We start from the raw sequence: 22,307 nt of genomic DNA, 5'->3' as shown, positions 1-22,307 counted from the left end.
CATTCCAGAAACTGAAGTATTCTGCACATTTGTAAATTTGTTATGGTTTGTCTACATGTACATTTTGCCTTTGAACTGGTGCATTTAAGAGTTCATCATCGAACTATAATTCAGGTGTGTGTGTGTGTGTGTGTGTGTGTGTGTGTGTGTGTGTGTGTGTGTGTGTGTGTGTGTGTGTGTGTGTGTGTGTTTGTGTGTGTGTGTGTGTGTGTGTGTGTGTGTGTGTGTGTGTGTGTGTGTGTGTGTGTGTGTGTGTGTGTGTGTGTGTGTGTGTGTGTGTGTGTGTCCCCGCCGTTTCTCGACAACCACTGGTCCGATCCAATTGAAACTTGCCAGGTATATTGCTGGGGACCTGAGTATGTGCCTTTTCAAAGGGGTTCCCAAGTTATGGCCATTTATTTACCAAACCAATGACAGGACACGTTGCTGCGTAGGCGTGGCCGTTGGGGAAGAGACCCGCAGCCACGTTCCCCATTACGGGTTACAACGTACGGACTTCCGGATAGTGATGACTTACTGTATTCTAATAATTTCTCGATTTCTTATGCGCATTTATCGATAAACACAATGCCCCAATGCAGTCATCGTTTACGAGAGCGAAGGAACGGCCTGTGTAGTTGTTTGAAAGTTTGTTTGTTTGTTTTTTGCACGTACGGGGCACGCACGTACGGGCACGTGAGAGCGAAGGAACGGCCTGTGGGGTTGTTTCTGGCACGTGGTTTGAAAGTTTTTTTTTTTTGCACGTACGGCCATGTACGTACGGGCACGCGAGAGCGAAGGAACGGCCTGTGTGGTTGTTTCTGGCACGCGGTTTGAAAGTTTTTATTTTTAATATAATTTTTTTCCTCGTACGGGCACGCACGTTCGGGCATGCACTAGTTAAAACTAAACTTCATTGCTTTTGTTGTCATTCAATAACTAAGCATGCCTGCTGTTAGCTTAATGGTTAGGGTGGTAGGCTTGGGATCCTAAGATCCTGAGTTCAAATCCCACTCGGCTGTTGAATCAATACCAGGTGGGGTTGACTCTGCCTGTCACCCTTCCGAGGTCGGCAAAATGAGTACCAGCATGCTGGTATCCTGGTGTCGGAGTGGCGACCTGTCCAGGATTGTGCCCAATAGCCAAGGAGACTGCTTAGGCAGCACCAACGCTCTGCACAGAATATGGTCCCAATGGATGGATGGAATAACTAAGCTGTCCATTACTCCTGAAACCATTACACCTCAGGTGTACTGATCATTTCAACAGCTTAGTTGGCCCATGCGCCCAAACAGTGTAGCATGAGGCCGAGTTCCGAACACGGTGTAAAACCACACCAATCATAAAGGTTCAACAATTTAACCATAATCAGAGACACTCAAAAAGAATTGGAAATCTAGCAGGCAGATGGACATGCTCACCTTCAGGAGTTATTGCTTAAGTAATTTAAGTAACAAAATGGCCACCAGTCGGCCATCTTAGATCAGATGTTGCAAAAGAATGGCATGCATATGCAAGCCATCATTCGTTACCTGTGTGCCAAGTTTGAACAAGACTGGTAAATGCATGTCCGAGAAATTATTGAGGACGTCTTCAACACTGGGTTTTTTTTGGTTCACGAGCGCCAGTCAGAGTGACCACTATATTCGTTATGTCTGTGTCTGTCTGTTGGGTAGTCAATCTTGTCGAAAAAAAAAAATCTCAAAAAAACATTTTTGATTTTTTTTTTTCCTACCCTTATTATCAGTATTTCCGTCGATATGTTTTTCTGTCTGTCTGTCTGTCTATCCATCTGTTCGGTCCAGTGCTCCGTTAATACAATGGCGATTTCACTGAAACTTGGTTGGTTGGTTCATACCATGACCGAGTTGTGTGTAAATGAGAACCGTTGCTATGGACACCACCGTTGCCGAGCAACGGGACTTTGAAAAATCATAAAAAAATTATTTTTCCAAAATCAAAAATCGGGCCATGAGCGACTGTGGGCAGTACATTCAGCCATATTGTCAAAAATTTCCAGCCGGATCCTATGAAAACTGTCGGAGAAGATAGACTGAATGAATGAACCCTGGTCGAAAACAATAAAAATACGAAGTTCGTTATATCTCAGAGACTATGAGTCAGATATACATGAAACTGGTATGGTAGGTTCATGGTATGTCCGAGGTATGTGTGAGAAAGAACCGTTGCTATGGACCCCTCCGTTGCCTAGCAACGGCCAAAAAACCTCTAAATGTGGGGGTATTTTCATGAAAAAACAATCTGCAGCATTAACCCTTGAAGCTGGAATCATGAATTTTATTGTGCTTAATCCTCAGGTCATTCCCCATCGAACGGGCCCATCGCGTCAGGTTCTAGTGGGTAGTCTACCCATGTCTGCCTACCGGCTTGTCTGTGTGTGTGTCCAGAGCATAACTCCGTGGACTTTGATCCGATCTTGATGAAGCTTGGTTATGTGTTCGATATCAATGTCTAGTTGTTTTTTCCTGGATGAGGGCGTGGCTATGCCCATTGTGGGCGGAGCCACGCCACAAAAATAGCCATTTTTAGGGGGTAGTCGGATTAAAAATTTATCTTCTCCTCGGGAATTGACTGAATGGAATGGGCTCTTCGGTATTTGAATAGCAAAATGAATTATCTAAAACTTGTTGTTGTCCGATTTTTCATTTTCGTCCCAAGGTCAAGGTCACAAGGTCAAAAACTTAGAAAATTGCGAATTTTGACATAAAAATCAGACGACCACCTAAACTTTGAGAGCGAGGATGACAATATTTTTTATGCATAATCTTGAGGTCATTCCCCACCTAAAGTCTTGAAACCATTTTGCCCATGGCGCCCCCCTTCAAGTTTGTTTTTACGCTGATTTCATCAAAGTATGGATAATCCGAGGAGTGCGAAATGCCATATAGCCTTTATGACACTATATTGTTCCTGGAATGTTCCAGAGGAAGTTTTGCACCAAAGGTCATAATCCTTGACCTTTGACCTTCAAAGGCCACAAAGGTCAAATTTTCAAAGTTGTGGGAATCGAACCGGGTTTTCGACCTTCTTCAACAAACTAACTCCAATAAGCTATAGCACATATCCTGTTTCCTTATTTTAATGTCCACAACATTGTTTTGTGACCTTTAAAGGTTATGCAAAGGTCAAATTTTGAAAGTTGTTGAACGAAACTGGGTTTTCGACATTTTGCAGCTAATAACCTGTCACCCATACCACATAATGTTGATCATTTTTATAACTTGGTCAAAAATTATCACATTGTCTCATCCTTGACTTCTGAAACAATCCACATCGTAAAATACCACTCGTGAACCATTGGTCGTCTTCAGACTTGTTTTATTTACAACTAAAATGGCCGCCAGTCGGCCATCTTTGATCATATCGCAAAACAAAATGATGTGCATATGTACACCATCATGTGTCGTCATTTTGACAAGTGTGAATAAAATCGGTCCATACATGTCTGAGATATGGTTGTGGACGCATACACACGAAAATCAAGACCAAATCCATAAACCCCCATTTCGGATCAAGTCCAACGGGGGCTAATAACCAAGCAAGGCCTGTGCATATGCTACGCCATTTGAAAGATACAGCTCAAAATTATCAAAAACACATGTGCTTGTGATAAAACTTACTTTCAACTGGAAAATTTTTCATTCTCTTTACCCCCCCCCCATATCTTAAAATGGAGAACAGACTTTGTTGCATCACACTTTGTGATAACCAGTCACAGAAGAAGTCCATTAGCAAGAGCTCCTTCGCCACAAATGAACGGTCCAAGAAAAAACATTCTTCATCACTATCCTCAACAGGCAGACATTGTTTCAGTACAATGTGCAGTGCACATTCCCTTATTTATTTATTTGTGTCAGTAGTTTTCAACTCCACACACCACACAAGGCATTTGTGTGAAACACCATGGAGTACAATTCCTTGCTTTGTCCACAGCCCCCTGAATCGCATCTTCTATTTCTAAATATGGCAGAGATCAAGCTCTGAGGAGCATCGGCACCTCTAAACAGGAGAAACTTGCAATATTCCAGCAGAGCAAGGTGGTTGGCTTCTTTTCTAGAATCTCCATTGTAGTATCATGCCACAAGCTCTCTCTGCCACCAATCACTTTTGGAAATACATGCACATTAACAAACTCATTCCTTGCTGACATCCCAAATCATGACTGCACTCTCAGCTAGACTTTTTTGTTCCCCTTTACTCCTATATGAGGAGCGGTCCTCTTCCAGCCAGCTCACGTCATCCTCCTAACAGGTTATTTGATGGCTCATCGAAAACTTTTCTCAAACCTTGTGCCAATTTCTGATCATTTTTGCTCCAATAATATATGGAGGGAGTTGCAAATCCCTTTGCTCCTACCTTAACAGTCAGGAAGGATGTGCCTTCACCGTTTAACTTTTCCATAAGGTTTGGCACCTTCATGTAAAAATAAATTTAACAAGCTCGAATGAGCTAAGATCCTCGTCCTCTTAATGATGACGTCATAAAAACGAATATGACGTCATCGTGATGTATCAGGTTTGCAATAAATTAATTATCTGTGCTAGTGCCCGGCTCGATTCCCGCAAACAAAATTCAAACAGCTTGCCGAGTTTCGGAGATAATGGTATCGGCGATTTCCATTAGCGGCGATATTATGACGTCAACTTTTTTTCTAGGAAGAATTTCCAAAATCGGAGATGGTTACTGCCTGTGCGTGGGCTTTCTGCATATACATGGCAAGTTTCAGGAAGATCCGATGAAAACTCTGGGTTGTGAAACAAAAAATGTCAAAAAATAGTAATGACGTCATAAAAATTGATATGACGTCATGGTGATGCATCATATGTGCGGTAATTCATCTCTGCTAATGCCCTGTTCGATTCCTGCAAACAAAATAAAAAAGCTTGCCTAGTTTCGGAGATTATTTTTTAGGCGATTTCCATTAGTGGAGATATTTTGACGTCATAACTTTTTTCTAGGAGGAATTTTCAAAATCGGAGATCATTACTGTCTGCGCAGGATATTTTTACATATATACGGCAAGTTTCAGGACGTTTCGATGAAAACTGTAGGCTGTGAAACAAAAAAATCCACAAGAACAACAACGTGAGTAAGACTTAGAGATCCTCCATGAGGATCTAAAAATAAACAAATAAAGAGTGCACATACTTTGTTTTGAAGAAAAAGTAGTATATGGAATACATGTACACGTATGCAGATGTTGAAGCTGCAGACAAGAAACTGGTCCACTGCCTAAAGAACAAAAGGCAAATATGAATTTACAGCATTCATCTAAAAATACATTCATCATGCACAATTCAAAATTAAACTTTCAGCTATGCCAATATGGATTGAGTTTAAAAACAAACAAACAAAGTGACAAATGATTACCTCCACCACCGAAGGTGCATGGAGGTTATGTTTTCACCCCTGTCTGTTTGACTATCTGTGAGCAGGATATCTCAAAAAGTTATGCACGGATTTGGACGAAACTTGGTGGGCAGGTTTGGGTGTGTGACAAGGACGCGTTTATTTGATTTTGGCGAAGATCCGGATCCGGATACAAGAATTGATTTAATTTTCCAAGTGATTTTTCACCATTGAGAGATGGGGCCAAAACCAATAATTCAAAAAGTTTTGGACGGATTACGACAAAACTTGGTGGATGAGTTGAGTTGGTAAGAAGAACAAGTCAATTCGATTTTGGTTTCAGTCTGGATCCAGATCTAGCCCATCAGTGGGATACAAAACGTAAACTGTTCAACCTGGTGGAAGTATGCGCTCTACCGAATGCCGTACTAGACTTTAATGCTGCTTCAAGTACCCACCTCCAAAAATAAATAAAAACTTTAAAATTGATGAATTTACTTTGGGTTGCAGTCAGCAAAGGAGAAGAGATATAAAAGCAAATGTTCAAATCTACAATTTACCACATTTTCGATCAAGGAAGAACAAATCCACAATTTGATAGATATTGTTATAAGTTAACTGTGCAATTGAAATGAAGAAAATATTAAAAAGAAATAGAGCTGCAAAATGTTCAAAACAATGGGGAAATAGCAGGATTTGTATTCAAATTCACATCACCTTACCAACGATAGTCCTCGGCGTTCAGCAGGAAGTAGGTGCAGACAATGGTAACACACACAGTCACGATGCACAAGATGACGAGTACAAGCAACATGAAGCCGTACACGTAATATATCTTGTACGCCCAGAACGACGTGAAGATAAAATACCTGTTGGTGAAACAAATTCTTGCATGTAGATATAAATGGGCCTATGTGCAGTCAATAAAAAAATGGCACATTGAGCCTGCACCATGAATCAAGCCTGTACTGTATTGATGAAACTAACCAGATCAAGGCCTCCCGAAAATGAAAGGAATAAAATGATCATATTTACCAGGATGTACCGCATGAACCAAAAATAAATAAATCCAACAATTGTCCCTTAAATGGGCTTAAAGTTTTAACAACAGTTACACAGACAGAGACCGAAGCCACATGTTATCAGAAAAATGTCCATTATAGGATTTTGAACAATGTAAGAGATTTGACCTTAGGTCACATCCTGTGCAAATCATCAGCTTGCAACAGACAAATTTGAACCCACGACTCTAACACTCTGCCAGCCCCCTCCATAAAACGCCCCCCCCCACACCTTCTCAAAGATGCACATAGTCCTTGCAAACCGGCGCCTTCCTCTTAGGGAGGCAGACAAAGAGCAGCACGGACGCAGGGGCAAAAGCCAAAGGCGCATGGGCATGCACGCTCAAGGCTGTCCAAACCAAGTGAGCCAGCCACATGGCATAAACAAAATACAATTTCACTTTGCTGTTGATGTCATCATCATAATCATCATTATTATTCAACAATTACAGTAGCATAAACTTAAACTAATACAGCTGCTCAACGAGTATTTTTGCAAATAATTTGAAGCAAACCCATACATGCAAAAAGCTGAAAAGGCAGCCCAATTTTTTTTTTTCAAACATACACCACAATATTTACACATTTGATGTTAACAATTACATGAATAAAGCAACCTCCCCACACCTCTACCTCCAAAAAAGTTTAAAACGTTTTAAAGGTATTCTTCCTGTAGAAAGTACAAGACCAAATGTGGTATTGGTAAAATGAGGGTTTTCATGCACAATATTAATGATAAATGACTTTTGTATAGCTTTGAAATTCTTAAGTAATATTTATTCCCCAGTAGAAAAGTGTGGTAAACAATAACCTTCTGCAAGACTGACAGATACCTTGGAATTCACAATCAGATCACTGGTACTCATACTAGAATGCATCTCACTTGTATACATTTTTGTGAAGTATGTTTGCTTTGCAACAGCTATCTGATGCACTGGTTAATTGTAAATATATAAATAAATAAAACAAATTCACCAAACTGGTGTTTCTTCAAATCGGTTTGGATCACTAATATTCTTCTCTCTCTGGCAATTTGCCCAAATGCAGGTTTGGTGCTGGCACAGCAGCCCGACGATAAGAATTACACCAAATAGTTTGCCTTTGCTTTTCCAGTAGTAGTCCGGATAAGAATTTATAATTTGTTCATGGTAGCGACAATATTTCGCCAACTCTTTGCAAAGGACACTGTGGGATCTTCAATCTTCAACATCCACCAACTAATTCCGGCGGACAGGGGGGACGCCCAATTTAACGTCCATCCGGAGGACGGCACACACAATGTTGCCTCGCCATGCCTGCGAAACACCAGGATGAAATTTTATAGCTGGGTCGCGATTCGAACCCGGGCCAGACAGCTTAGAGGTGAGGCGAGTGTTCATTCCGCTAGCCTATCCTGCAAGCCCACCAAAGACAATTACTATTACTCAACAAACTTAAAACACAATTTTTATCAACAAAGGGATAAAGCACATTCCTCCCTCAAAAAGGAAAGAAACTAAATTTGTTGATGTTTTTAGTTTTTCAGCTCGTAGTCCACAAAACCATCAAAGAGGTACTTACTCCACCTATACAGTACGTACAACTGTAGCCTTAAACAATGGGTGCAAATATTAAATGGCAAAAACTTACATCTCAATGAAGATTGAGCCAAAGGGGAGGATTCCACCCAGACAAACAATGACAGCTGGCTCCATAAACCTGGAAAGAAAATTTAAAATATAGAGTAAAAATAAAAACAATACAGGTAGTCAAAGATCACAAATAAGTTGAAAGAATAAAACTCCTTTTGAAGCAAATTTAACAAAAATGGACCAAAGTTTGCACACATCTTCAAGATATTCTTAATCAGAAGAAGCACACCGATCATACAATCACCATGAACAATTAACCAGAGCTCTTCAAGAATAAAGCACTGCAGGACAGAAGAATCAGCAGAGTATATTGAATATCAGGTGAGAAAATGTCTTTTTAATACACCCAAACTATTTCAAAAGATTGCTGTTCATCTAAAATGTCACAAAGCTGAAAAAAATTCCCATCTCGCTCACATAATCACGAAGTGTTGTTTATGTGTGGTGTAGTTCATAGCTGCAGTTGATTCAATGGAAAACTTTTCATTTATATTCGGTTCGAGAAATGTTGCGCAGCGCTGCGTTTCATATGTAGCATTTTGGTACGCAACTAAGGTTGCTTGAGGTCTTGTATAAAAAGGTTAGGCCTTAGTTATTTTATCACTTGCTTTACACAGTTCTTCAGCTAAAATGTAGGGTCAGTAGGTCGAAATATAAATATAATTTCAATTTTTAGAAATTATATACTTTTATAATTTGTTTTTGGATGTTCCATGGAAAAGACAAGGGCAGGTGGGGGGAAAATAAATATAAATCCCAGAACAGGACAGAGTCCTGTCCTGTCCTGCTTTTCAAAACGGTCAATCAGAGCCATAACCAGCTCTTACTTTTCAGCGGGCATCTGATCGTACTGTCTCCCCATCCCCATGAGCACATCAAAGGCTGATTTATGGTCCGTTGAAGGCTAAATATCAGCATCTCGCAGGGAAACTTTGACGTACTTGTCACCGAAATCTTTCAATACTAACAGCGGTGTACAACTTTCGACGGAAACAAAATCGGCACGATCAAGAGTAGTCTGCGAATCATCCCTGCTGCTGCACTGAATTGATGCAATAGTTCGCCCAGAATATTCGTCGTCAAGATGTTGCGTGATTAAATCACCAATACAGTCACTCGGATTTATACTGCTGACATACTTCTTAACAATCACTTTCGCCCCAGAAACCACAGTCAATCTGAACCACGCCGGCCACTGCTCAGACGCCATGACCGAAGACTACTGCGCAGTTTGGTTAAAGGGGACTCGGCATTTTGGTGCGGGCGCGTGAAATTATACTTTGAAAATAAATGCCAACGTTTACATTTTGGGTTTTGAAACTTTTGCACCTTCGGAGGAAAATTTATAAATATAAAAGGCTAAAAATGTGTTTTATATTTATATTTTATTTCATTTTCGGCAAATATACAGTCGGTGGATCTGTAAACCAAGTTATAAAATGACTAAGGCCTTAGTATAAAAAAATTTTGCACCTCTTTAAAGCATTTTTCTCTTTTGTACTCAAACCTGAGACCATCATGATGCTATTGTGAAAATGCACCAAAACAGGTATTTCAGACTTTGCTATTTCAAGTCGGTGTAAACTTTCATTCGTGTTTGACACCAAACCTTTCATGAAACGTACAACAATTTGGGATATTGCTTTGTTGGAAAGGTTATTCAAGGTGTGCCGAGAAGAATACCTCATTGGTCATTTCATACTCTTTGTGAATGTATGTACAAAATGTTGGCTTTCTACAGCTTTACATTCCTGACATACAGCATAGAAAATTTTGGGATATCACTTTGTTGACATCCCATTATTATAAAGGTAGGATCAGAATAGCTATTCACTTACTTCAGACATTACAGCGAAGGTATATGCCTAACTTTAGGCTAATCGGATTTGTTCAGGAAATTTTCTCCAAGTGCTGAAAATACCAGGATGCAGGTTTGTGATGTTTTTAAATATTTGCATCATTATACAACTGACAAATAACGATAATAAAAATTTAAAAAAAAAAAACAAAAAAAAACTCAGCTACCCTAAAGAACATAAATGTAAAATTTTATTTTCTATGACGTTACACTCGTGAGATCAAGGCACACAGGGCAATTTGGGATATTGTTTCAATGATGATGATGATGTCATCATTGGTATTTGACTGCACAATTAGGTGGCAGTACAAATGTTGTTTTTTTTTTGTATTTTTTACAAAATTTATGCTTCGCAACGCTATCTTCTTCTGGATGCAGCACATGGCTGAATAGAATCATTGGTGGAGGAGGGGTGTGCCTGTGCCACTGATGCAGTTCCGCCGAGGACTCGGGCAGGAATTTGGAATTTGGTTAGGATGCCAGCAATAGCTCACCTACTCTTCACAAATGACACAGTGGGATCGTTAACATCCACCAACTAATGCCGACAGATGGGATGCCTAGTTTAACATCCATCCGATGGATGGCACACACATTGAAGAAAGAAAAAGACACGACGATGACAGTTTGTAGCTGGCCCGAGATGGCACAGAGGTGAGTTTGCGTACCTGTGCGCTATCCTGCTAGCCTGGGCTGTGTTGTGAGTTAACTCGACAGACAAACGCAGATGCAAAAGAGCAACACAGACTTCCTTGTGGAGAAGCTTCCGTCCTGCAATCAAATATAATTATAAATCTCTCCCAATCCACATTTCAGCTTGGCAACGGTTGATGAACATTTTGACGTCCGAAGCCGAGTAAACAGAAACAGCTCCCTCGAGGCATTCGCAGGATAATCACTTCATAAAATGACCTCTTGCAAACACTACAAAAAAAAAAAATCAGACAGGAAACAACTGCTATATATCCTAAAGATGTTTTTGGGCTTGCATGTTTGTGCATGGTACTAGAGAATTGTATTACTACGACCAAAATATGAATGATGGTTTCAATATAGCTTTTGCGCCTGTGAACAAAGTTTAAGCTGACACAAATGCCGACAATGGCTACTGAAAATAAGTACCGACCCCTAGCGCCCTCTTGTGTTGAATATTGCAGGTGATGGTGCAAGGAGAAAAATAAAGCCACTCAAGGCACTCACTACAGTCTACACGATTATCCTTGGTTCACAAGGATTGGTTAAAAAGAAAGAAAAAATCAACTTGGTTGCATTATACGCGACAAAGGTGTCAATATTTTCACGTTTAGCTTTTCAATCATCATGTTCTACGTTAACAACATTGTTTAAATCCTGACGGGAAGCTGAATTTGTAGTGAAAAGGCAATGGAAAACTTGCTGATGTGCAAAAAAACCCAAAAAACTGTCGATCTTGATTATGCTTTTCTTTTCAAAGATTGCAATAGGAAGCTGTTCATAGAGAAGGTAAAGGAAACCACAAGATGAATCCTGCAAAGACAAGACTATTTCCATTTGGATGGAACAGGCAGGAAAAGGAACTTGAAGCATGAGCACTGCACTGCCCCCTCCCTGCTACCTCCTGGCACAGAATCCTGAGAACCAGCAAAAAATGCTGACACCTAATAAGAGACAAGCCACTTCCTTAAAAACAGGACGACATGCAATGGTCAACTTGAAGATGGCAGCCTTCCATCTGCAGTGCACGAGATCAGCTGGAGTACATGGTTAAAGAACACAAAAGGGGAGAGGGCAACAAAATGAGCAAAATGTGAGAAAAGTGAAAAGATTTGGGAAAAAAGTTTTTGTTAAGGTTATTAATGGATGCAAAATCGATTTTGCAGGGGAGTGGGGAGGGGGAAACATGGGGGAGTGGTAGTGATGGATGGGCAAGATGGGAAGCTGCAATCACAAGGAATGCAGAAAACTAATGCAAATACAAATTGCTGGATACAAAATGCAAATACAAAACTAGACAGTACCTGAGCCACTACAAAACATCACCAATGCATTTTGTTCGATTTCAGTGCAAGCCTTCAAAGACTTTACTTGGATATGGAATGCACTGGTTATTACACAACATACAATACCCATTTCAAGTTGCCCTCAGAAGATGAGGGTGGGCCTTCCCTCGAAACCACTGGAGTCCCTGTTGGGTTTGTTTGCCGGTGAAAGTACTTGGTAGAAAATTCCAGGATTTAAATCCCGCTGTGATTAAGGAGTGGCAACGAATACATTGTCGTGATGCTGTGCGCCTTGAAGTGGAACTTGAAGGTGGTGTTGATTCCCAGCACAACACGACAGTGTGTTCCAAGCCCATTTTCCCACCATCACAAAAAACCCCGAAAATACTGTCATGTTGACGTGAAGGTGCATAAATAGTTTGGATTGGCTTTCTGGGATTATCTTCAAACAAAATGCATGCATTTGAACAACAACAAAAAAAGGTAAAAGTTTAAACCATGTCAAGAAGTGCATGTGCCTTAAAGAAAATGGCAAGCTCTCGCTGCATGTTATGAAGTGCCATCATTCGGGCCGAGTAAACATTCATAGTGCTGCTCCGAGCCACCTTTTTCCTGTAGTTAAGGCTCAAACAACACAATGGCACTGAAAGACAGTGTGCACGTTTCCCCCATGCTGTTATTCAAAGGAAGCTTGGTGCCTTCCTCAAGAAGCCCCACTAAACTGACAAAACTCTTCCAACTCACCCCTTGCCTTATCCCCCCCCACCCCCAACATACACCTCCCCCAACACCCACCCTGAAAATTGAATACTCCAGCTCAGAACTTGATCTCATTCGAGGATTTGTGGTGGCACCTTGGTGGTTTGGGAGAGTTTAAAGTGATAAATTTACCTGCTTTGCGAACATGACTGGAAATGTTGCAGGCTGCCGTCATGTTCGCCTTGGTTAGAACAAATCATCAATCTGATACAGGAAACTTGTGAAATCTGAATTTGGTTTTGCATCGATCGCAAGAGTGGAAGAATCATAATCAATAAGCTTCGGCTTTTCTGTGAGCCTTGACATTTGTACAAGGTTCTTGTTCTTTTGTTTTGATTTTTTTTTCAAGCAAATAACTAACCATTCTGCTGAAACAAAAAACTTTATTATCAATGGTATAAGGTGCTATTATCACCTTATAACTTCTTGCTATATAAGGTGCTATAAAAGTTCTTCCTACATATAACACATGTTAAAGAGGAGGGGAGGAAGCAACTTTGAGAAAGATATGATGAGAAGGGATGAAAGGGGGAGGAAAAAAAAATCATAACAGGGAAAGTGGAATGTTTAGAACCAAGAGGGAAATAGTTAAAATGCCACAATTTTGGATATGTAATGTGTTGATAATCCATGTAGAATCAGCAGACAGCAAACTAAAATTCATGAAATAACTTAATCAAAAAAATACCCGAGGAACTAGCTGCCCAAACATGTTAGAGTCTCGTTTTCATTCGCAAAACAAAGGTTGTTCTCTGATAGCAGAATCCTGTTAGAAATGCTGAGTTATCAGCAACGTTACAACAGAACGCGGCCCTTAAAAGTGTCACAAATCACAGCCGGTCAGTTACCCAGCTGGCATATATATTCCTTAACCTCACCATTTCTTCTCAGGGATCGGCCGAGGAACAGCGTTGACACGGCAAGGAAAGTTGGGCTGCCCTGCGAGGTTCCTGCCCAGGATTGTACCCACCAGGTTAAGTGGCAAGATCACAAAAAAGCAGATGCAAGCAACCGCCACCTATTAAAGATAAATACAAAATATGTGCAACTTAAAAAGAGAAAGAGTGCGAGTTTAAAAAAAAGCAGCAATGTTATGCAGATTGTCAAAATAACTGTCAGTTGGCAGGTAGCATCAACTGCTATAAACACATACCACGTTGATACGATGACCGTTTAGCAGAACACAAAGCAGAGCATGAGCAAACGAAATTTGGAAAAGCATGCACAACATCGGACTCTCACTACAAACAAGTGCAGATTAAAGCAAAAAAAACGGCGATGACAAAGTGTGGAAATGAAGCTTCGAGAAAAACAAGCTTTTTCGAACCAGACATGTCATTCAAATATTAAACGAGGCAAAATCCTTTCGAATAATTCATAGCAAATGTCACAAAAAAACTTTGAATACACTTGAGACAACTTTTTAATATGGTAGCATCTGCCTTTCGCATAATTTTAAGCAATAAATAAATAAAAACATAAGGCAATCGATCATGTGAGGATGCAGGGAACATTTTGAAGTAAAACAGAACGATCTCAAGAAAAACACTGACACAGCCGCACACAAAGGAATCAATTTATTTTTCCAGTTAAATTAACTTGTATGCTGTGGCCAGTCATCCATATAGCCCTTGAGCCAGAACACAAATATTTGTCATTGGTATCGGTCAGAGGGAGCAAGGCAAATTGTGATGTTTTAAACTTATCTGGAATTCACATTCCAGATAAGGTGTTATCAAGCACCGCATGCCTGGTGTTGGCTTAATGGTTAGAGTGGTGGGCTTGGGATCCTAGAATCGTGAGTTCAAATCCCACTTTACTGTTGAATTAATACCAGGTGGGGTTGACTCTGCCTGTCATCCTTCCGAGATCAGCAAAATGACTGCCAGCTTACTGGTATCCTGTGTCGGAGTGGCGACCTGCCAAGGATTGTGCTCAATAGCCAAGGAGACTGCTTAGACAGCACCAACGCTCTGCACAGAGTATGGTCCCATTGGATGGATGGATCGAGTACCGTCCGTCTGTCTCCTTTTCTGACTTCTCCAGCCAAACTGCTGGGCCGATCCGGCAGCAACTTTCGTCCCGTGACGGGTAACAGGAATTTTAAAGCTCGTTCCGGTCACATGACTTTCAGCAGGTCAAAATGGCCGACTTAGTAAATTCCTTCAAAAATCTTCTCCAGACCCACCAGTGAAAATACTACTAAATTTAGGTTACAACATTAGGATAGAGCCCTGATGTTAAATTACAGAGGCCATGCTGATCACATGACCAGAAGTGTGTCAAAATGGCCAACTTCATCAATTTTTGTGAAAAAAAAATCACATAAATTATTTCAAAAGTCTTCCTCTCCAGACCCACCAGTCAGAATGCTCCCAAATTTGGGTTACAACATAACGCCAGGGCCCACCGAGATAGGCTATGTCCAGGTCCTGTGGTCCATTTTGTTGTTGTTGTTGTTAAGCAAAACTAGGGTCCCGAGTCATAGAAAATGTGACAACAGTGTGCAGCTCTTTGCCTTCTGTGTTTTATAACTCAATATACAACTCTCCCCCCAAGGTTGTCAGATTTTTCACCCAGTGTATAGGGTCATTGTCAGTTTATTGTGTATAAAGAATGTATGTGCAAGCATTTTCACCAAAGCTTTGCATCTTGGTGGCAATAAAATAAAATTTCGCATATAATGGAATAAAAATTATGCACCAGTGTTAAATACAATGGCCACGATGAGCTTTCAAATGTGTATTAGGCACGGGCCATGCCAGGAAACAAACTCCCCTCGTGAGTGTAGGTGCAGCACCTTATATGTTGCTTGTATGTGTATGTGTATTGGTATGCTGCTTGGTTAGTGGTATCCCCTATAGGACAATTGTTGGACGGACAGACACAGGCACGTCAATACCAAGCTCCGTTTATATATTGGAAGCTTTGTTGAAAATTTGATGACAAAAGCTCAAATGGTAAAAAAAAAAGTTAAGAGACAGACACACATGATTGCAAAACCCCTTCTCACTGCACAGCCGATGGATGGGCTTATTAGGATTTTAACCTGGGGGGGTGCCCGCATTAAGAGCCAGAGGTTCAGATACAAATGCTAAACAGGTCAACACAACGATACATCCTATTTCTTGAGCATAAAACATACACGAGTTTTCACACAATTGGGTAGATACTAGCACTTCGCTGTATTGGATGCCTTTTGCAATTACATGTTTGGCTGCATTAAAAGTATATTATGGAAGCATTTAATGAGCTTCTACCCACTCCACCTCCCCTCAAGTATTAGTTTCATTATACACCACTGTTCTCAACTTGATATTGGATACACAGAGCTTTTCTCTCATTTGTTGGTTTAGGGAATGCTCTATACTCTATCGCGGGCTAGCCGATTTTGATGGCTTGTACAGAGGAAGTCTTGTGTTGCAACTTTGCCAGGTTGTTGCCTCATCATTAGGTTTGAGCAATGTTTCTCAAATCTACCAAAACTGTCATTTCTCAGCGATTGGCTGAAATATGTGAAAAGGTGCACGCACACGCATCACAAAATTTTTTTTTTTTTTTTGCACGCACACGCAATCGCATGAAGGACCATTGTTCAGGACAAAATGATCTAGCAAGGTTACTGTTGAATGGTAAAAAAGGTACTTGGAATAGCTTATATTTATAAAAAAGTGTTATGGTGGTGGAAATTCACAGAACACTATTCAGGTTCCCCAGATTACTGTTGAAGGGTAAAAAAGGTACTTGGAATAGCTTATATTTATAAAAGTGTTATGGTGGTGGAAATTCACAGAACACCATTCAGGTTCCCCAGATTACTGTTGAAGGGTAAAAAAGGTACTTGGAATAGCTTATATTTATAAAAGTGTTACGGTGGTGGAAATTCACAGAACACCATTCAGGTTCCCCAGATTACTGTTGAAGGGTAAAAATGGTACTTGGAATAGCTTATATTTATAAAATAGTGTTACGGTGGTGGAAATTCACAGAACACCATTCAGGTTCCCCAGAGATCAGTTATTTCGTTAAGTACGTGTTTTAGGTTAGATTCCCGCACCGATGTACAACGGGTCTTGTTCGTGTGCCGGGCTGTGAATCTTTGAGGGAGCCGTTATTCTTTTCTGCTTTTTATTTTCAACAACATCTCAACAACGCTATCAACTCCACAACACCGTCATCTTCTCGACAGCGCCATCAACATCGCAACACCATCACACCCTCCTCAGCAACAACGGCAAAATGCCGTTGTCGCAGACACGCCGCGCCGCATTGGAGGCCACATTCCACCGTCCGTGTGCAAACAAGCCTTGAAACGGCTGATTTGAATATTCGGATCAAAATGGGCTCTGCCTCAGAAAAAGCCAGCCAATCCGAAATGAGGTTTCCACCAGGGGTGAGAGGGCAGAGGTGAAAGTAGGCGGAGCCAGCCTCGGGTGAAGGTTCGAAGGGTAGGCACCCCCACCCGATAAAAAGGGCGGAGTCGCGTCGCCAGAGCCAGTGGGAGTTGGCGTTGTAGTTGGAATTGGAGTTGGAGTTGGTGAGGAGCGTCAGGAGTTGGGCGGGATCGAGACGCAACGGTAGAAGGACGGAGTTTGGAGTCGCTGAAGAGAAAGGCGCATCGAAGCTGCGTCTCGGTCTGGGCAGACGGCCCTGAGAGCTTCGAGCGGCGCTGAGGAGTGAACGGGCCTTAAAAGAGCATCAACTCTAAGAGAGCAAGGCCCGTTCGTTCCTCTGAAGCGTCGTCGGCCAGGCCCGATCGACCAGGCCGTGGGGAAGGCCAAGCGACCGAGGAAAGCCGCCCGCCAAGCTGCTCAAGTGATTGGCGCGTTTCGCGACGCTCCCAGGTGGAACAGAGACACAGGGGTCGCCGAGTCGCCAAGGGGCGGCCAGGTAACCAGCCCGGTCTCTTGGAGTCCTTCGGTCATCCTGGCTCTGAGTACTATTAAAGGCTCAAGAACCCTATTTCTCTTCCTTGGGTTTTGTATGGAAGTCTGTGGCACCTTGTCTCATTAAGAATTGCTGGTTAAGTACATGATTGCGTGTACATTATCGCATAGACCTCGGCTGTAGGCTTTTTGCTCGTGTCTTGTCCCCATTCCCCCCCCATTGATTACGTGCTTACTGTGAATAAATGCCCCATTGTTTGAATGTCAATCTGCTCGTTTGCGTCATTTTCCTTAACATCGACTGCCACTACGCGTTCGGGAAATTAACTGGCTATTAAAGCCGATAAAAGTGATAATCTGGTCTGATGGAACTTGGAGATTTAAAACCGCTCGGCAAAACGCACACAGGACGAACACGCCAAACGGCTCGTTCCGTACAAGTTCCCGTCGAGGTATAAGCTCTCGGTATTTCTGTCCGCGCGAATAGTTAGGTATATCAACAATTCGGCCATTAACCCTGTGGCGCGTGGACAGAATAATTGACAAGTTTATGGTGCGTTAAAAGGCACCCGTAGCTGGTTTCCGGGGTTGTCCGGAAAGCTACGACTGGATTCCGGCCTTCGGTGGGTGCGCGACTGCGATTGGACTGAAGCAGTCATGCGGACGCCGACGCCAGGCGGAAATCTGTAACAATAGCATAGATTCACCTTTAATCAGGTAAAACGAACTGCTTTATCCCATAATGCAAATGGGAATATTTCCCGATGTTCAACAGCATAACCCGGATTGTCCCTTTAATGGCAATTATGTTGCACAAAAATAGCTTCCAACCTCCTATCTGGCCATAAAATAAGTTACAACAGTTTTAGGCAGACTATTAAAAAAATAAAACCACACTTCCCTTTCACCAACACTTCAAATAAAGCATTGCTTTGGCCTCTTCGAAGTGACCTACCATCGTGCCAAAAGGGATGGCTCTGGAAGCTTGATAATAGATGGCAATGAAATTGATGAAGAAAGCCACTCCACAAACCAATGAAGGCACCAGAAACGCTCCAACAAACATTTGCTTGATCCATAGGCGACCTGAAACAGCAAACGCATTGCACCAACTGTGAAGGTAGAGAAAAACTTCAATGGAAGCAACATCGAAAGTAGGATAAAAAGAAAATATTTAATACAAAGCAAACCTTAAAGTAGAACAAATGAAAACATTTGATAGACTTACCTCCTTGCCGAGCATACAGGCTTCCCCCAAAGTAACCATTGATGGGTGATGTTGCAGCATATACAAATATTGCAGTGCTGAGCAGAGAGCCACGTCTGTGTGGAAAAAAGAGCAGGAAGGGGAGAAGAGCAAAAATCCCAGCTGAAATAAATCAAAGTTGTTTAGAAGCCATTGCTTTTTTGTGGAGGGGGGGGGGAGGGGAGAATACTTTGTTGTGGGCAAAACAGCAGAGCATTAGTGAGCTTCATAGATAGTGGAATGTCAAGATGGGTTGGTTACACATGTTCATAAATTTCTCCAAAAAATTGTGCCTGCAAAAGTAAAAATGACCGGATAAATAGCTTATTGCTGAATGATGGCAATTAAAACAAAAATAACGAGAAGGGCACTCGGTAGAGCGCATACCTCCACTATGCGATGCCAGAGCCATGAGAACACATCAGGCCCAATACATTTTAGAATTAAAATTTTCCAATGTGGATTTGGATCTTCATCAAAATCGAATCAATTTGTCCTCATCACACACCAAATGTGTCCGCCAAGTTCCGTTCATATCAGTCCACAACATTGTGAGATATAATCGATTTTGGCCCCATCTCTCAATGGTGGAGAATCACTTCAAAAATTATCAGATCCGGATCTAGATTTGGATCTTCACCAAGATTGAATCAATTCTTCCTCACACACCCAAAGTGTCCACAAACTTTCATCCAAATCCGTCCACAACGTTTTGAGATATCAGGCTATATATTGATTTTGGCCCTGTCTCTCAATGGTGAAGAATCACTTTAACAATTCTAGTAGCCGGATCCGGATCTAGATCTTCACCAAAATATAATCAGTTCGTCCTCGTCACACACCCAGCCCGCCCACCAAATTTCACTAGGATCCATCCACAACTTTTTGAGATATCCTGCACAAAAACAAACAAATAGACAGGGGTGAAAACATAACCTCCTTCCACCTTCGGTCAGGTCAGGTATGGGAGCATGTGCCAGAGCAGCGCGTCGCTGCATCCACTTTCCGCCGGTACTCCAGGGGCCTCCGTCTGGCCATCACCCAGGCATATGCCTGGCCCATCCCAATCTACTTGAGATGCCGATCAACCTGCTGCAACCACTAGACACGTGGTCGGCCCGTTGGCCTCCTCCACTCACGAGGCTCCCTCGCTGAGAGAATCTGATGAGCAAGATCAGCATCAGGAAAACGAGCCGTAGCTCGTTGTCCATACAGCCGTAGCTGACGCTCACGCTCACGGAATATGCAGGTAACAAATCTCATTTGAGTCTCTCTCAGCAACCGCTCGTTGGACACAAAGTCTGACCAGCGATAGCCAAGGATTCTCCGAAGCGACCTGGTACCAAAGGAATTAAGTCTCCGTCTCAGATCCTTGGTCAGAGTCCAAGTCTCACATCCTTAGAGCAAGATTGGAAGCACCAAGGACCTGAAGACTCGGACTTTCATCCTCCTGCACAGGTACCGGCAGCGCCACACCCAATTATCCAGTGAATCCATGACTCCCCAGGCTCGACCCAGACGTCTGTTGACCTCTGACTCTCAGCCAGCAGAGACATGAATATCACTGCCGAAGTAAGTGAATCGCTCCACGACCTTAACATCCTCACCACAAACAGGCACAGACAGGACAGCAGCATCCAAGATGTCATTGAAAGCCTGGATCTTAGTTTTGACCCAGGAAACCCGTAATCCCAGCTGCTCAGACTCCTCATTCAGCACCTCGAGGGCCCCAAAAAGTATATCTAAAGTCTCCACAAAGATGACTGCATCATCTGCGAAATCAAGGTCAGAGATCTTGACATTCCCAAACGATGCACCACAGCTTGATCTCTCCGACATCCTCCCGAGAATCCAGTCCATACAAGTGCTGAAAAGTGTGGGGACAAGTACACACCCCTTACGAACTCCAGTAATAACTGGAAATAAGTCATAGATGGTACCACCACATCTCACAGCACTCTCAGTACCAGGGTAGAGTTCAGACATCAGATCGATCAGTTTTGGTGGCACTCCACGAAGGCCAAGAATCCTGCAGACGGCATCCCGATTCACTGAATCGAACCGATTCACTGAAACCACCTTCGGTGGTGGAGTAAAAATAAAACTAGAACTGCCACTTTATAACTGCTGGCAGTGATGACCGGGTACCCAGACGTACGCCTTTGATACAACATGACAGTCACAAAGTTTCCCTTCGATCGGATAAGTGGTTGCAAAGAAAACATTCTTTAATAGCGATACAAATACAGCCCTACTTCGATACAGCGCGGGACTGACGCGTTACGAACCGGATAGCACAGTGTTCAATCTATGTATTCCGTATGCAGTCAGCCCTTTTTCCTGGGGACATTGGCGGTATCAATTGAATTGCTATTCCTGTACCCTCAAACGCTTTCAGGTGCAGCCAAGTGAGCCTTCCGGGAAAAAAAAATCTAAAAGTTCTCAGTGGCTGCCAAACTGAGTGGCCGCCAAACTGAGTGGCCGATTGGGTTGAAATTTTAAACCTACGTTTCCTATGTCGGCTAGATTATAATTGTGAAGTTTCACATATATTGAAGCAGCGGTTCCAGAGTAAACATTAATTAATATTTATCCTTCAATCCAACATGGCTGAAAAACCATGGGGCCAATCGAGTTGAAATTTAAACCCTTCATTCCCCATGTCTGCTGCATCATCTCTTCGAAGTTACACATTTATTGATGTAGCAGTTCCAGAGTAAACATCAATTAATATTTTCCCATCAATCCAATATGGCTGCCGAACGGTGTCGTACATCAAAAGGGGGGGGGGGACTTTTTGTTCGTCTTGGAGAGGCCTGTGGAGTTTCGCCTCGACCTGTTAAGCAGTTTCAGAGAAGAAGACTTTTAAAGTTATTAATTTTCAATCCAATATGCTGCCGTACCATGTGACCTATTACAACATAAATTTAAATTCTCCATCTAATGGGGAAGTTGATTATGCTTGTTAAGTTTCGTGTTGATTGGACAAGGTGCGTTTTTCTATCCAAGATGGCCTCCAAACCAAGTGACTTGACATCATAGTTTTTATGGTATATGCAGGCATGGGGCTATATTATAGTTGCCAAGTTTCACTTCAATAGTTTATGTGGTTCCAGAGAAAACATTATTTAATATAATTCTTGAATCCAACATGGCTGCCAATCCATGTGACCTATCAATTAGAAATTAGCAAATTTATATTCTCTACTCGTGTGCAATACGTATGTGAAGTTTCACCTTGATCTGACTAGCCGTTCTGGAAAAGATGTTTGAAGGTTTTAGGGTAAATTCAATATGGCCACCAAACCATGTGACCTATCAATTAGAAATTAACAAACTTGTGAAAGGTTGTCTTGGGGAAAGTGTGTGAATTTTTACATCCATCTGTCCAGCTGTTCTGAAGAAGAAGATTTTAAATTTTTTTATTAATTTTCAATCCAAGATGGCTGACGAACCACGTGACCTTTGACATCATAAATTTAGATTCTGCTTTCAATCGTGTAGAGGAAGACGTGTGTGAAGTTTCGTGTTAATCAGA

At 41.9% G+C, this 22,307-nt stretch overlaps 1 protein-coding gene across 1 annotated transcript in view; it reads right to left on the bottom strand.

The window, feature by feature from the left end:
- TM9SF3 (transmembrane 9 superfamily member 3) overlaps positions 1-22,307 on the bottom strand; it is an 82,713-nt gene that overhangs the window by 21,999 nt on the left and 38,407 nt on the right. Inside the window, exons 8-13 of the mRNA XM_085881674.1 lie at positions 18,752-18,846; positions 18,479-18,609; positions 13,516-13,655; positions 8,040-8,108; positions 6,072-6,218; positions 5,149-5,232 (exon numbers count right to left, since the gene is read on the bottom strand). Of these exons, the coding sequence (XP_085737800.1) occupies positions 5,149-5,232; positions 6,072-6,218; positions 8,040-8,108; positions 13,516-13,655; positions 18,479-18,609; positions 18,752-18,846 (666 nt within the window). The remainder of the gene's footprint in view (positions 1-5,148; positions 5,233-6,071; positions 6,219-8,039; positions 8,109-13,515; positions 13,656-18,478; positions 18,610-18,751; positions 18,847-22,307) is intronic.

This window comes from Eptatretus burgeri, chromosome 5 (assembly GCF_056783735.1).
Source record: "Eptatretus burgeri isolate ZD-2024b chromosome 5, Ebu_testis_v1, whole genome shotgun sequence".
Taxonomy (NCBI): domain Eukaryota; kingdom Metazoa; phylum Chordata; class Myxini; order Myxiniformes; family Myxinidae; genus Eptatretus; species Eptatretus burgeri.
Note: the sequence above shows the minus strand (reverse complement) of the source record. Positions and strands in the feature narration are given on the sequence as shown.